This window comes from Urocitellus parryii, chromosome 7, assembly GCF_045843805.1.
Source record: "Urocitellus parryii isolate mUroPar1 chromosome 7, mUroPar1.hap1, whole genome shotgun sequence".
Lineage (NCBI taxonomy): Eukaryota > Metazoa > Chordata > Mammalia > Rodentia > Sciuridae > Urocitellus > Urocitellus parryii.
The window spans coordinates 159,502,119-159,518,587 of NC_135537.1; the positions used below are offsets into that span (position 1 = coordinate 159,502,119).

Genomic DNA, 16,469 nt, shown 5'->3' on the forward strand with positions numbered 1-16,469 from the left:
TCAGATTGGAATAGCCCCCCACTCCCACACCCTGGGATCCAAGTTTGCTTCTTGCCATCTTGCAGAATGACGTCACGTTTGGAGGGAGATACACAGTGCCTCTCCATCCCTGGGGTGGGGGAAGGGACTTTGCTGGGACTCTCAGGTGGGGGGAGGGGAGGGGGAGCAGGGTCTAAACCCTCAGGCTCCCGTGCAGATCTGTCTCTGTCCCAGAAGAGCTGCTATCAGAGTCCATTTCGGCGTTTTCATTATGGAGCCTCTCCAGCACTTTCTGACGAATCAGTCCCAGGCGCATCAAGAGGGACTGGTAGTCAAAGTGGCCCCGCTTCTCTCCAAAAGGGTCCTGTGGGGAAAGGAGATGGGGATGGAAGATACAAGTCTGGGTGGCTCAGCCTGGTGACCAGTTTTGGGCCCATGTGAAATGCAAACTCACCTTCTGAGTCATGGGAACAGAGGAGGGCACTGTGCTGTACAGGGAGACCCAAACAGTCCTAAATGCTATGGCATGTTTATTAACCCAAATAGGTCTAGCCTGGGCTGACATTAAAATGTGTTTGCAGGGGGCTAGGGTTGTGGCTCAGAGATAGAGCACTCTCCTAGCATGAGTGAGGCACTGGGTTCGATCCTCAGCACCACATAAAACCAAAGGGGGAACAATTATCTTTCATTCCCTATAGTCAAAAACGACACTTTGTGGTGGGCACAGTGGCATGCATGCCTGCAATCCCTTGAGGCTAAGGCAGGAGGATCAAGTTCAAGACCAGTCTCAGTAACTTAGACCCTCAGTGGATAAGCACCCCTAGGGGTGTGTGTGTAAAAGGACTGGTGATGGGCACAGTGATAAAATATGCCCCTGGGTTCAATCCCCAGTTAAAAATAAAAAAGGCAAGTCTAGAATTTAATAAGAGTTCTGACTTCCAGATAAGCACAGGTACTCTTCCCCAGAGACTCATCAGTACATTCCTGTCAAGGTTTCTGGGCATCACTCCAGGGCCACCCAGTCCTTGTCATTCTAGATCAAAGATCTCTAAACACTTCATAGAAAGGTTTAACTGTCCTCAAAGTCTCAAAAATAATATGATTAGAACAAAGGACATAAATGTGTACACACACACACACACACACACACACACACACACACACACACACACACGAGTTTAAAATGCTGTAGAGGGACTTTGGCAGCAAAATAGTATGGCTAGGGTTTAAATACTTCTTTGGTAGTCAAAAAGGTTATAAAATTCCTGTTTTCTCCTCTCACAAAAATCCCTCCCACTTTTTTTTTTTTGGTGGCACTAGGGATTGAACACAGAGCTTCATACATGCTACTCAAGTGCTCTACCACTGAGTTACACCCCAGGTCCTATTCCCACATTTCTATCTTATAATTACCCTCACAGCAGGGTACCATTGGGTAATAGTTACAGTAACTATGACCATAGCCCACCTTTACACTCATGAAGATTATATTACTCAAAGGCAAAGTTCCACTCTTATGGTGGATCTGTCAATTCTCCACATCTTTCTTCTTTTGTCTTTGATTCCATTTCCCCCTATTCCCTTCCTCCCCAGATACGGGCCCTCCTATCCATTCCTCATCAAAAGCTGTTTTTCCTTCAGGGACTAAAGGTTGGTAATGTTGCTGGACATCAGTAATGAGAACTCCTAATGGCAAATAAACTAGGGCAGACATCATAGTATATTCTCAAAAAAGGTTCAAGAAATGTGTTAACTCTGAACCTGCTTTGTCCTTTGCACTTAAGTAAGGTAGGTGAGTGGGAAGACCTTGAAAGCAGAATAGGGGAGCTACAATCTATGAGCAGCACTGAGGAAACAAGACATCTACTTCTACTGTTGTTGGTGTAGTGGGTAGAAATAGCACAAAGCTGGAGAAAGCCTAAGAGATCTTAGTTACCCAAGTCATCCATTTCTAAGCAAGGCCACTATTGAATGACCCAAAGACACAAGAAATGCTCCTACAGGCAAGAGGGTTCTCACTCTCTTACCAACCAGGTGACTGCATCTATTATTTGATTAGTAAGAATCTCTTCATTAAAACAAGCCTGAATCTGCATTCTTACTGGAAGCCAGAGCACATTTTCCCAGTAAGGCAGAGAATGAATAACTGGCTACCATTTTTGGAACAGGAACCTTAATATATGACACTGCACAGCCACTGTTTCTCTAAGCTTTCTCTGTGATTTCTTAGGGCTTGGGATAAAATTCCAATAATGATTTTTATCGTCCCTAAAATTCTGAGAGGGTTGAAAGTTCTTGGGTTGAAAAATCTATCGACCAAGAAGGGAAGAAGTTTCAGCCTAGAAAGTAGGACAATGAAGATCCTACCCTGAGTACCTACTTTATGCCAGGAACTAGGAACCAACTCCACATGACTTTAAGCAAATCAGTCTCCTCTCTGGGCCAAGGTTCCTCAAATGACACAGGTTCCTTTTAGCTGTGACATTCTACAAGAGAAGTGAATGTCACCTTTGGGGAGGGGGGTGTCCATGGTCTGCTGTGGGTGGGGCTTCTAGAATTAGCAGCAGAGGCTGTGTTACCTGCATAGTCTGGCCTTGAAGGTGAAGGCGATCTTTGCAGGCCACCTCATAAAAGTCATAATACTCCAGGAAGGACTTCTCCATCACCCCTCTAGAAAACAAGTACAGAAGTTAGAAACCTAGAGGTATAGGTCCCCTTTTGTGGCCTAATCTTTTTTTGTACCAATAACTGAATCCAGGGATGCTTAACCTCTGAACTACATCCCCAACCCTCTTCTGAGACAGGGTCTTAATAAATTACTCAGAACCTTGCTAAATTGCTAAGGCTAGCTTTGAACTTGTGATCCTCCTGCCTCAGCCTCCCAAGCTGCTGGGACTTCAGATGTGCAGCACTGCACCTGGCTCACCATCTAATCTTAATACCAAATTAAATAGCTAGAATTCCCAAGACTGGATTTGATTTCCCACATAGATCTTAGTGCCTTGATGTTGCTGAGGCTGGCTTTTTTCGACCCTCCTGCCTCAGCCTCCTGAGCCATTGGTATAACAAGGATGTGCCACCATGCCCAGAACAACTTGTTACATTTTCAATCTTTGTTTCCATAGGCCAGACCTAATCCCAAACCTTACTCAAAATTCTCTCAAAAATTAACTTTGTTCGTTTAGTTTTAGCACTTAGGAATAAACTTGAACACTTTACAATCATACCTCTCTTGCTTATAGAATAGTTATATGTTCAAGCCTTCATTAAAATTGGGCTCCTTGGTCTGGGGGGCTGTGGCTCAGTGGTAGAGCGCTTGTCAAGCATGCGTGAGGCACTGGGTTCGATCCTCAGCACCACATAAAAATAAACAAATAAAATAAAGGCATTCTGTATATCTACAACTACAAAAAAAGGGGGGGGGGGGGCGCTCCCTGAAGGCGCAGACTGCCTTTCCTACCCAACTTGGCACTGTAGAAGAACTGAGAAAGTTCAGAAACTTTCTCATGGGTATCTTGCAACTAGTTGTTTTTTAAAAGCATGAGCCCCATCTTTTCTTCCTTTTCCTCTCTCTCTCAACATGGACTCTGCCCCAAAGATCCTCAAATGTACAAACCATCTAAATACCCAAAAGAGGAATGAATGCCCAGTCAGCCCTTCTGACACATACCTTAGGGGTTCAGGGCAGGGACACTTTCCTTCCATCATGTCACAGACTGCAACTCTGATGGTCTCGTGTCGGATACATTCATTGTAGTTTTTGCTGTCTCCTGGATGTCTCTCCTGTAATTTGACAAATATCAATAATCAAATACAAATTTTAGGCATAGTCAATGAGAAGAGATATCGGGATTAGTATGGGTAAATGAACCAAGCAAGTGAACTAAGAAGATATCTTTTTAAATGCAGGTCCATGAAGAACAACTAAACTTTTTTTTGTATTTTTATTTTTTCGCATTAGGGATCAAACCCAGGAGTGCTCTACCACTGAGCTACACCCCAAGTCCTTTTTAATTTGTTTTTCTTTTCTCTTTTTTTTCGTACTGGGGATTGAACCCAGGGGCACTCAACCATTGAGCCATATCCCCAGCCCTATTTTGCATTTTATTTAGAGACAGGGTCTCACTGAGTTGCTTAGCACTGTTGCTGAGGCTGGCTTTGTACTTGCAATCCTCCTGCCTCAGCCTCCTGAGCTACTAGGATTACAGGTCTAATTTTTGAGGCAGGGTCTCCCTAAATTTCCAAGACCAGCCTCAATCTTGTGATCCTCCTAATTCAAGCTCCAGAATTGCTGGGATTATAGGTACACACCACTGCGCCTGGCTTAATCCTTTGAGATATTCCCCATGTATACCAATACCCATCCTGATTAAAAAAAAAAAAAAAAAAAACTAGGTCCTATAATCAGTAAACTAGATCTATCAAATTTTCCTAAACCCAAAGCAAAAAGACCATGAGGAAAGAATTAAGTGAGCAATAACCACATGTAGTAATAACAGTGATTGCTGGATTGAGTGGCTCAGGGTTGAGTACTTGCTTAGCATGTTTAAATCCGTGCTTAGCATGTTTAAGTCCATACTTAGCATGTTTAAGTCAGTACACCACCAAAACAACAAACAAATCTTCCTATGCCCCACCCAGCCAAAAGTCAGACATGGTATAACCCCAGCAGCTTGGGAAGCTGAGGATGGTATTAAGCCAGCCTCAGCAATTTAGCAAGGTTCTACACTACTTAGTGAGACCCTTTCTCAAAATTAAAAATAAAAAGGGCTAGAGATGCTTAACTGCCCACATTAGGACTCAACCAGCTTTAATGCCTGATCCTCCCCCATAAAAGTCTGCAACCCCAAGCCTGTGTTGCCCCTCTCCGTCTATGGAGAGATGGCCTTTATTTGTTAGCTCTGACAAATGAACTCTTGTGTGTATCTCTAAAAAAAAAGGGGGGGGACTGTAGATGTGGTTCAGTGATTAAATGCCCTTAGATTCAATCCCTGATACCAAATAAATAAATAAATGAATAAATAGAATGAAATAATGGTGGGACAGAAAGGATGACATTAGGAGTCTCAGTGTGGAAAACCTTTAGGGATTAACCAGTGAAGGATACTTCTGGTTAACTCCTTTCCATGTCTGTAGGGTTCCACCATCATTGAACCCTCTATTATAATAAATGTATCAGGAATAAAAGTGAGATTTTGAAAAACTCCAAATTTGGCCCAGAAAGCTTCTATGAATGTCTAAGTGCTAATGAAAGGGAACAGGGCCTCTTTTCCTTTAATTCTTTTTGGTACCTGGGATTGAACCAGGGGCACTCCACTATTGAGCCAATCTCTTTTTATGTTGAATCGGGATCTCGCTAAGTTACCTAGGGCCTCGATACATTGCTGAGGCTGACTTTGAATTTGTAATCCTCCTGCCTCAGCCTCCTGGGGCCACTGGGATTACAGGCATGTACACCACTGTGCTTGGCTCTTTCTTTGATTTTTAAGACTGTTCTCTGTCCCTTCCTAATTAGAGTCTAGGACTCTGATAAAAACATGATGACTAGGAAAGTGACATATACCTTCAGCCTACTATGGTGGTTTCTAAACTGCTCTACTACAAAATCAAAGGGGCAAAGATTTTTTTTTTTTTTTTTTTTGGTGTCGGGGATTGAACCCAGGGGCACTCAACCACTGAGCCACATCCCCAGCCCTTTTTATATTTTATTTAGAGATGGGGTCTTCATTTTATTTATTTTAATGTGGTGCTGAGGATCAAACCCAGCGCCCTGCTGGCCCAACTTTCTCTTGCTGAGCCACAACCCTAGCCCCAATTTTTCTTCATTCTTAAAGGGAATTTATTCCTTTTTGTTCAGGTCTCTGTGATCTCTATTTTAATGGCTGGGGTGTAGATCAGTTGTAGAGGACATGCTACAAATTTGAGGCTCTGGGTTTGATTTCCAGCACCAAAAATAGTTATTAAAAAAAAATCAAAAATTATTTTAATCACTGAAATGGAATTATTTTCTTTTTTTTTCTTTTTTTAAAGAGAAGAGAGAATTTTAATATTTATTTTTTAGTTTTCGGCGGACACAACATCTTTGTTTGTATGTGGTGCTAAGGATCGAACCCGGGCAGCACGCATGCCAGGCGAGCACACTACCGCTTGAGCCACATCCCAGCCCTGGAATTATTTTCTTTTAAGAACATAACTGGAACTTTTTTCCTGTGTTCATGAGTAATTGAACAGAAACAGAATTTGGGCTCGAGTGTAAATTTTGAGTCCTACACTCATTTGTGTCCTTGTGATAGTTAAATGATCTCTCTGAGCCACTATTAGTTGACTTGAAATGGAAAGAATACATGCCTCAGAGTTACCACAAAATTTAAACAACTACTTGCCTAAAATGCACAAGGCCCTGGGTTAGATCCCCAGCTCCAAATACACATGTGCATACACGTGCACATGTACACACACACACACACAGAAATAAAACACAAAAGCTATTAAACAAGAAATTATATAAAAAATCTTGGGAGTGTCTAGCAAACAGCAAACCCTTGGAAAATGTGTTTTCTGCCTTCTCTTTAGCAGTGCTGACAAAAATTTCTGTCCTTTTTTTTTTTTTTGGTGGGGGGGGTGTGCGGTGGGTAGTACCAGGGATTGAACTCAGGGGCACGACCACTGAGCCACAGACCCAGCCCTATTTTGTATTTTATTTAAAGATAGGATTTCACTGAGTGGCTTAGCACCTCCCCATTGATGAGGCTGGCTTTAAACTGATATTTCTGTTTCAGCCTTCCGAGCTGCTGGAATTATAGACTTGTGCCACCACGCCTGGCTAAAATTCTTGTCTTAACTAATGATTAGCTCTTTTGGCCCCACAGGTAATAGTACTTCAAAATTCCAGAATAACATCTGGTTTGGCAGTAGTCACTCAGGAGTACCTTAAGGGGATGCTGCAGAATTAGGTATACTGAATAATCCACTGGCTTTAACAACCCCCAAAGTAGGCTCAGAATTAATTCTAAACGACTCCTCTGACTTCCACTGTGTAGACTAATACAAGTCAAATACTTAACAGTATCACAGTAATTTTTTTTTAAAAAAAGGTTTGTGGTTCTTTATTAAATCCCTGATAATCTCCAATTTCTTTTTCTTTTCTCTTTTTTTTTTTTTTTGAGAGAGAGAGAGAATTTTTTTTTAATATTTATTTTTTAATTTTCAGCGGACACAACATCTTTGTTCGTATGTGGTGCTGAGGATGGAACCTGGGCCACTTGCATGCCAGGCAAGCACGCTACCACTTGAGCCACATCCCCAGCCCCAACAGTAATTTTTTTAAAGTACTTTTTAATTATAGATGGACATAATATATTTATTTTGTTTATTGATTTTTATGTGGTGCCGAGGATCAAACCCACTGCCTCACATGTGCAAGGCAGGTGCTCTGCCACTGAGCCCCAAACCCCAGCCCCTATCACTGTAATTCTTACAAATGAAATAATTCATTCTTAAGGAACATACATGTTAACTCCCTTTTTCCTCTTTCCATGACAAGTACAACTCATAGAGTCATGCCAGGTAAAAAGAGAGAGGGAAAAGACAAGATTTCTCAAATAACTTATTTTTTCTGGTACTAGGGATTAAACCCTGGGCTTTTACATGCTATGCAAGTGCTCTACCATTGACCAACATTCCTAGTCTTTTACATTTTTAGGTACTGGAGACTGAACTGGTGGGTGCTTAACCACTAAGCCATATCCTCAAAAAAAAATTTTTTTTTAGAGAATTTTTAATATTTATTTTTTAGTTCTCGGCAAACACAACATCTTTGTTGGTATGTGGTGCTGAAGATCGAACCCGGGCTGCACGCATGTCAGGCGAGCGTGCTACCGCTTGAGCCACATCCCCAGCCCCTCCTCAGAATTTTTTAAAATTTTATTTACTTATTCATTTTAGTTGTTGATAGACCTTTTTTTAAATTTACAAGTGGTATTTAGAATCGAACCCAGTGCCTCACATATTCAAGGCAAGTGTTCTACCACTGAGCCACAACTCCAGCCCATCCTCAGATTTTTTTTTTAATATTTATTTTTTAGTTGTAGTTGGACACAATTCCTTTGTTTTATTTATTATTATGTGGTGCTAAGGATTGAACCTAGGGCCTTGCACATGCTAGGTGAGCGCTCTACCGCTGAGCCACAAGCCCAGCCCCATCCTCAGAATTTTTTTTTTTTTTTTTTAAAGAGAGTGAGAGAGAGAGGGGGACAGAGAGAGAGAGAGAGAATTTTAACATTTATTTATTTTTTCTTAGTTCTCGGCAGACACACATCTTCGTTTGTATGTGGTGCTGAGAATCGAATCCGGGCCACAGGCACGCTAGGCGAGCGCGCTACCGCTTGAGCCACATCCCCAGCCCCCTCAGAATTTTTTATGTTTAATTTTGAGACAGGGTCTCACTAAGTTACTTAAGGCCCTGCTAAATTGCTAAGGCTAGCCTTAAACTTCCAATCCTCCTGCCTCAGCCTCACAACTAGGATTATAGTCCTGTTTCACCATGCCTGGCTACATTTTTTATTTTAGACAAAGTCTCACCAGTTCCCTCAGATGGGATAACAGGTGTGTTCCACCATGCCTGGCTTCTCAGAACATCCAATATAGCATACCCCAGGGTTGGGCCCACCTAGTCTTACCTGTTCAAAGCCAGGTTCATTGTGGTAGGGGTTCTCGGTCATCAAGGACTGGATAGAGATGAGCACAGAAGAGATGCTCTGGGCTGGGCTCCAGGCAGGGCCAGTCCATGTACTGCAAACACAGCAGAGGAAAAGGGTAAGGCAGAGAATAACCAGGGAACACTGACAGCAGCAGCACCATGGTAGTGACTCACCATAAGTTTCTGTTTCACTATCAATATTCTGGAAATTCCTAGCCTCTTTCTCAACCTCATTCGCTAAAAATCAGTGAACTGTCTAATCCTCATATCAAGTGGGACAGAAGAGGGTAAAAAAGCAAGAAGGTAACTTTGGGCTAGAAAGGAAACTGTAGCCAAGAAAAGCTACCATATCAAAATGAAAGAAGTTAAGAAAATAAAATAACTCTAAACGTGTCTAAATGCTAATCTCTGTGGACCACAAAAAGCTTGCTTATTTATTTATTTATAGGTAATGGCTGAGTCAGCGAGGGGAAAGCAATTGAGCAAAGAAGCACACAGGTGACTAAAACCATCTAGTTAGAGGCCATATGGTAGGACTGATGATCAGGGATAGAGTTCTGTACCAAGCCCTCAATGAGTGTTCTGAAGACCACATGAGACTGCCAGAGGAGGAAGAGAAAAGGGATATATGTAGAAAACAACTTGAACATGAAGATAAATACCAAAGCTGCTCCTTTTATAAACCTAATCAAGTATTAAGAAGTCAGTTAATAACATTTAATTTTAGCTCTATTGACAAGATGGCACTGGAGCTGAAAGCTGAACAAAACCTCAGCCAGGACTGGCTTATTCAAGTTAACCAGCCACTGTCCTTTCCCTGCTACACGCAAAGAAGGCCTAAGTTACTTACAAGCAATTGTAAGTTCATTGGAGGCTGCACTTAAGTGCTTCCAACCTGCTCTCTTCTAGCTCTGCTTCCCTAGGAACTCTACCCCTGCTCTCCATGACTTTACATTTTGGGAATTCAAATCAATAGAGTCAACTCTCACTCCCCCCTTTTTTTGGTCGGCCCAGTATTTTTTCTAGATAGGGAGGGAAGCAATGAGGCTGATAATATAGTCAATTAAGATCACGTAGGGATTTTTGACTGACTCTGATTCTTCATAGCAAAATTTCTTTAAAAAAAAAAAATATATATATATATATGTATGTATGTATAGTTGAAAATGGACACAGTGCCTTTATTCATTTATTTATTTTTATGTGGTGCCGAGAATCAAACCCAGTGCTGCACATGTGCCAGGCAAGCACTCTGCAAGAGCCACATTTTTTAACAGTAAAGGGGTTGAACTTAGTGGTGCTCTACCACTGAACTATATCCTCCCTCAGACCTTTTAAAATTTTTTAAACTTTTGAAACAGGTTCTAAGTTGCCAAGGCTGGCCTTGAACTCACGATCCTCCAGCCTCAGCCTCTGCCTTCTGAGGATCTGGAATTACAGGTGTGTACCACCGTGTCTGGCTTGGCAAAATTTCAATTTCAGGGTAACTTCTCTTTTTCCACACAACACAATTCTGCTGCTTTCACCTTACCACTTTACTTTCCCTGTTTCTCTTGTGAGTTGGTGTCTGCCCAAGGAGCTTCATATTGGCCTAATGAGGAAGAACTTATTACAACACACTTTCATGAACAAATTTCATGACTAAATTTCTTTTCCACCATGGGGGAGATACATAGACACACACATGCTCAACCACTCCACAAGCGCAGACAATTATGTACTTTATTTTATTAAGTAACTTCTTTAAGGACAACCTCATTTAAAGGACTGCCACACTGCCATAATCACAGCAGAACATATCCCTGGAGTTGGGAAAGTTCTGTCTAGAAAAACGAATCATATCTTCGGTATGCTTCAGCTTCCTTTTAAACCCCACACAAACCTGGAAATGTCTTGACAGGAATAAAGAAAACAGGATCACCAGTCTAGACAACTTTCTCAACCTTCAACCTATATTTGTTGTCCACTCCAGAAAAGTTCAGACCACAACAAAAAGACCAACCCACAGTATGCTAGAAGTAATTTTCATTCAGAGCTTTTAACTCACAAAGGCAATAAGATGGAATAAATGGGAACTCCATGAAGCAAAATCTTCAGGAAGACATAGTTTTATTTCATATCTGACATGAGTTTCAATGTCAGACATTTTCATTCAATTGTTAAATTATAACCATTATCATCACCTCTGCTGTCTCCAAAGCCACTCATTGAAAGACTCAAGAAAGACATCCACAATCATGAATGGCACATATCTGCAGCCTTTCTCAGAATAGGGCCCTAGTCCCCTAAGGGAGTGGTTCTCAAACTAGAGGATACAACAGACTGCTAGCTCCACCCAAGAGTTCCTGATAAGAGTAGATCTGGGGTGGGGCCCTGAATCCGCAGATGCTGTTGCTGTGGCTCAGGGACCATGCTTTGAGAACCATTTCATAAGAAATCCCTTTTGTATGTAATAATTTAACTTCCCTCCTTTGTATCTGGTATAACACCAGTAATGTTACCACTCTTGGGAGAATTGATAAAGGGTGTCCCTACAGTAATTATTTTCTAACAACCAACTTGGCCACTTAGAAGTCTCCTCTTACCCTAGAATACTCAAGCAGACTTTCCCATTGCGGTAGAAGTTGGGGTTAAACCTCACTGTGTTATTGCCCGTTGTCATCAGTTTGACCCGAGGTGGGTGGATGGGATAGTCGGGCGGACACCGAAACACGAACAGGAAGAAACCCCCTTCATAAGGAGTGTCAAATGGGCCTGTGATCAATGCATGAATCTGCAAAATAAAACCCCATCTCAAAATTGTGAGGTGATGCCCGACCCCAACCCCTCCTGGCTTCCACCTGCTACCCCTGGCAGAAGCAGGGCTCATAATCTGGTGTCCATATTCCATATCCTCACTATGCAGAATGAACATCCTGTACTCACATACAGATTGAAATTTTTAAAATCACATTATAATGGAGCAGCATCTGAGTCAGTGGTCATGTTCTAAAGTTAAGAGCCCAAGGTGAAAACTGAATCTATTCAAAAACCACCCCTAGTATCCCTCCCTTAAAGCACAGTTTTTGTTACCAGGGATTGAACCTAGGGGGACTTAACCTCTGAGCCACATCCCCAGGCCTTTTCTTTTTGGGGGGGGGAGGGGGACGGGGGGTTACCAGGGATTGAACTCAGGGGCACTCTACCACTGAGTCACATCCCTAGTCCTATTTTGTATTTTATTTAGAGACTGCTTAGTGCCTCACCATTGCTGAGGCTGGCTTTAAACTTGCAATCATTTTGCCTCAGCGCCCAAGCCATTGGAATTACAGGCTTGTACCACCATGCCCAGCAAAACATGGTTTTTCTATGGACATCCCTTATCAATTTTACATACAACAAATGGAAAGAATATCAATGTAAAAAAATATAATATGGGTCTGTAAAATGTAATGTTAGCATTTTTAAGAAAGCCATACATATTTTATTGCGTATGTATGTTTGCATTTACCTAGATTAAATGTGCATATGATGCAATTCCACCCCACATGTATGTTGCATGAAGGGAAGGTATGATGAATGGAAAAGAGGAAAGGAATTGGAGGCCACAGCACCAGTGCCAGTGTAAACCTGAGGATTACAATGATATCTAAGTTGTCTGTCCACTTGCTTCCTCCACAGAGGATCAAACCTACTTTGGAGGATATGACTGAGGCAGCATACACCTGAGAAAAATGGGAAAAACTAAGCTTCCACTCAGGACCATTAGACCATTCCCAGAACTTTCCCCAACACTGCTGGTTAAAAAATAAATAAATAAAATTAGCATTTCTTAAACAGAACACTAAATTCTCTTCTTCCTTAAGCCCTAATTGTTGACCATGATTTTCCTTCTTAAAGGCAGGAAAACCTAAACTGACTCAGTTATATTTCAATTTCAAAAGTTCCTAAAGTCTGCTCAGAATTCAAACAGCAAAGAGGAAATGGACCTTGCAATCAATCCCATGTCTCAAGCTGTAGTCCCTATCTTTCCCTGGTAACACCTTGGGTTATATTCTAGCCCCCAATTATTTGGAATAGCAAACTCAACTGATTTCAACATGGCATCAATTCTGGGATCCCCAGGAAACAACATATTAACACTAATATTTGACTGGAGACACAAGATGTCCCAGGAAATACATTCCCAATCACATAAAAAGGAAAAAAAAAATCAAGTTAAAGGGAAGCTTATTCAAAATAAGAATATACCAACAATATAAAAAGTGAATTTCTACTTTAAGAAATCTGAAACTGAGTTTTCACTTAACACTAGATTTAAACAATCTAATTTTCCCCCAACACCAGTTTATGTGAGAATTCACTCCTGAGGTCAGAGCATTCAATAAGAGAAACCTGGTTATCTATGCCAGAGGAATTTTAGACATTATGTATTAAGCTTTCTATCTGTGTGGAGGATGAGAGGAATGGTCTTTGGGTAGTAGGGACATTCAACAACAACCAATAAGGATAGGCATCTAAAAAAGGCCCTTTTCCACAAACACTTCAGCCAAGCTGACCCTATCCCCAACTTTCCCTGGATCTGATTTACATTACCACAGGTAAGTCAAGAGTGGCAAGATCAGGAAAGAGCTGTGTAGTATGTGTAGTACAATGGATAGGGTGATCATATAATTTATCAGCCCGACTAGAACATTTTAAGAGGGAAAGAGTGGCCTATTAATAGTTAAGCTGGGACAATAGGCATAAACCAGGATTTTGCAAGCCAACTAGTTTTTATGTGCATCCCGATAATAGATACCTGATCAAGGATCTGTTCTACCTCATTATATGTCCTCAGACAACCCACCTATCTTCTTGGGGTCTTGATTTCTTCATTTATAACCAGAGGGGTAAGCTGAATAATCTCTTTTAGGTTCTTCCAACGCCATGGGCCCCATTTCCCAATAACCCCCAACCCCCCATCAAGTTACATACCTTAGTCATGTCAACAGTATCGGGTACAACGAACATTCCTGGAGGAGGCTCCTTATAAATGGACATGATATCCCTGTATAACACCAAGAGGAGGTAGGGGAAGGAGTGAGGGAAGAGGGAAAAAGGGAATCCCCTGAGCAGGACAGCTGTTATCACCTCACTGAAGCCCAGGTTGGAGAAAGTGGTACTTGGTACCACAAATGTTTGTACTGCCTTGTTGGCTGAGAAATTTCAGTACTTGTCAGGCAGGCAGACAGCAAATTATTATCAAAGGGGCATTGTTTCTTTAGGGGGAGGGTAGGAAGAGTTGGGGGGGAAATCAGAGATCCCAATGGCATCAGATATCACCCTGGAAAAGCCACATCCCATTTACTCTCACTTCCTCCCACATGGCGACTCATTCACTTCCCACCTCCAAGATTCCCAGGTACTATACCGAATGCAAAATAAGGATCGTTTTTAGTAACTGGGAAGGCATAATTAACTCCACTAAAAAACTAATTCCATAAACCATACAGTGGACCCCTCATTGGCAAGGTAATTTTATGAACAAGCAAGCCACAGAAAGCAAGATTATCAGTGATCTTCTTGCCCAAGGGAATAATAGGGTAGAGATCTTTTCAGGCTGGGGAGGGGGACCCTCTGATATCGTTAGAATCTCACATCTGGAAGATAACACATGGTGACTACTATAGATGAGAGAACTTCTAGGTCATACCACCAACAGGAATGGAACAGTTGAGACCAACAGGCCGAAGGGAAAAAAAAACACATTCTATATGAGGAAATATCTAGGGACTTGCTAGGGTGGGTAGGGGCATAAAAAGTGTAAAAAGGTGACAGATCAGAGCCAAAGAAGTATGAGCTAAACTCAAAGATGTACCAGGAATGAAATGGCTGAAGGAATGTCAGAGTTGAGTGCTGAGTTTGAGTTAGAGATGGCAATAGTTGGCATCCTGTGTCAGGCACTGTGCCAGGTACTTTACACACATTGTAATGTTTAATTTTCATTACAACCTTGAAAAGTAGGTAGAGAGACATATTAAGAAACTTGAAACGTGGGAGATAATACCTAGATGAGGATTCTGTCATGGGGGAATGGGATCAGTCTGGTCATGAGGAAACAGATTTTAATACTGGTAGTACTACTCTTTTCCCATTTGATAAGTACATACTAAACATTTTTGCAAAACGTATTACCTACTAAATGATGATCTAAGATCAGTCACCCAACAAGTAAGTACAGAAAGGACTTAGGCCTTTGTTCCTATATTTAAATTGAGTACATCCACTTCACAAAAGTTAACCAGAAGACGCCGGCAGAGTGTGGGGGAATACAAGAATGAAGGTTCTGAATGGGCTATTACAATCCAGAGTGACACTGAGGGAAAGGGAACCTGAGTTTCGGGAACAGGTGAGAGAGTGGACAGCTTTGGAATACCAGAAAAGGGGTTAAAGGGAAGATCTGGGTGAGTGAGGGCAGCGATTTAGCCCAAGGAAAGGGACTTTGTGGTGGGGATTTTAGGAAACAGAGGGTAAAACCAAGGATAGCTCGAGTGTACCCCAGGGCAAAGGAAGCAGAGTGTGCGTTACAAACCCGGCTCTAAAAGAGACCAGGGGGGACCGATGGGTGGGGCCTGCGGGCTGCATCTAGGTAGTGTGAGGAGGGGAAGAGGGAAGAGGGGCGGCGCGGAGGGCGGGAGGGGGTGTTACTGAAGCGCGAAGGGGTCGGGTTTCGGGCGGGAGGTAGGGGTGTGGGGGAGGGTGTCCGGAACGGAGCCTGAGGGCTCACCGGAGGTTGCCGAGGGGCGGGGTCGACCTGGGCTAGCGAGAAGGGGTTTAGGGCTTGTGGTGCTAGGGGCGGGGTGGGAAGGGGAAGAAGTGACTAGGACCCGGTGCACTGGGCTGGCAAGATTTGGGCTGGGAACTGGGCCGCAGGGGTGAGCTGTAGTGAGGAAGGGTGGGGGGGCAGGGAAGGTCGAGCCCCGGAACTCGGGGCTGGGGGAGGAAAAACCCCGGCTCACCGCTTGATTCGGAGTAGACACTGCGGTGCGGTTCGTTCGCCGTCCCAGTCAGAGCTGAGCGTGGGGTCCCAGTGGCTAAGCAGCGCGGCCCCGTGGGCAGCGGCAGAGGGCGGGAGCCCGGGCAGCGGAGCCAGGCCGCTCCCCGGCCCCCCGGCCCCGCCCGCCGCCGCCGCCGCCGCCCACACATCCGGCAGGAAAGGCGGCCCGAACCCGCCGCCGCTACCGCTAACACCGACCACACCAGCAACGCCGCTTGCCCCGGGGCCCGCAGCTCCGGCACCCGCCGTCGCCGTCGCCGCCTCTTCAGTCGGACTCTCCGCCATCGCTGCTTCGCTTCCGGGACTGCTCGGCAGCACGTCCGCCGACCAGAGCGGCCGCTGCTCCCGCCCGCTCCCGCACCACCGAGAGCCGGGCCAGAGTGTCCCCACCCTCTGGTTCCCTAGCCTGGGCGGCGCTGGCTCCTCCCACCCCCGCCCCGACCAGCGAGAGGCGCTCTGCAAGAGCGTCCACCTACGGTCCTCCAGGCGGGGGAGGGGGAACTAGCGGGCCAGTGAGGGTTCTGGGCCCGCGCTAGGACTGCGTCTTGCGGGAGGAGCTGAGAGCCTAGCTCCGTGGAATGTTTCATTTTTGAGTGTGGAAAGGGGAGAAGAAGTTAAAAGGCGAGGGTGGGGAAAGTCATATCCTCCCTTAACTAGAGCGACCCTCCCTCAGACGTGTCCCAGGGGTAGGACTAGGGATCCTGTTATCCTATAGGCTCTGTGATTGATCCTCCCTCCCAGCGCGGTCGTCCACCAAGGGCAGGCTACCATTGC

The 16,469-nt window shown here is 43.8% G+C and overlaps 1 protein-coding gene across 2 annotated transcripts; it reads right to left on the reverse strand.

Annotated features, from left to right (window-relative positions):
• Nucleotides 1-166: 166 nt before the first annotated feature.
• Ube2z (ubiquitin conjugating enzyme E2 Z) lies at nucleotides 167-16,085 on the reverse strand. 2 transcript variants are annotated; one of them, XM_026386719.2, is made up of 8 exons: nucleotides 15,658-16,085; nucleotides 13,634-13,706; nucleotides 11,263-11,450; nucleotides 8,658-8,769; nucleotides 3,650-3,762; nucleotides 2,559-2,649; nucleotides 2,360-2,465; nucleotides 255-343 (listed from the first exon to the last, which is right to left on the reverse strand). In XM_026386719.2, exons 1-7 carry the CDS (start codon nucleotides 15,978-15,980, stop codon nucleotides 2,373-2,375), a joined length of 993 nt encoding a protein of 330 aa, XP_026242504.1. In that variant the 5' UTR covers nucleotides 15,981-16,085; the 3' UTR covers nucleotides 255-343; nucleotides 2,360-2,372. The 2 variants fall into 2 exon arrangements, with proteins under 2 accessions (XP_026242503.1, XP_026242504.1); XM_026386718.2 differs by lacking the exon at nucleotides 2,360-2,465 and having other exon boundaries at nucleotides 167-343.
• Nucleotides 16,086-16,469: the final 384 nt, after the last annotated feature.

Bases quoted from the DNA above. Each gene is read 5' to 3' on its own strand.
- Ube2z (XM_026386718.2), bottom strand. From the start codon at position 15,980: ATGGCGGAGAGTCCGACTGAAGAGGCGGCGACGGCGACGGCGGGTGCC. The intron at 13,707-15,657 runs GTGAGCCGGGGT...GGTGTTATACAG, and splicing joins TGTCTACTCCGAATCAAGCG to GGATATCATGTCCATTTATA. The intron at 8,770-11,262 runs GTAAGAGGAGAC...CTGTGTTTGCAG, and splicing joins GTCTGCTTGAGTATTCTAGG to TACATGGACTGGCCCTGCCT.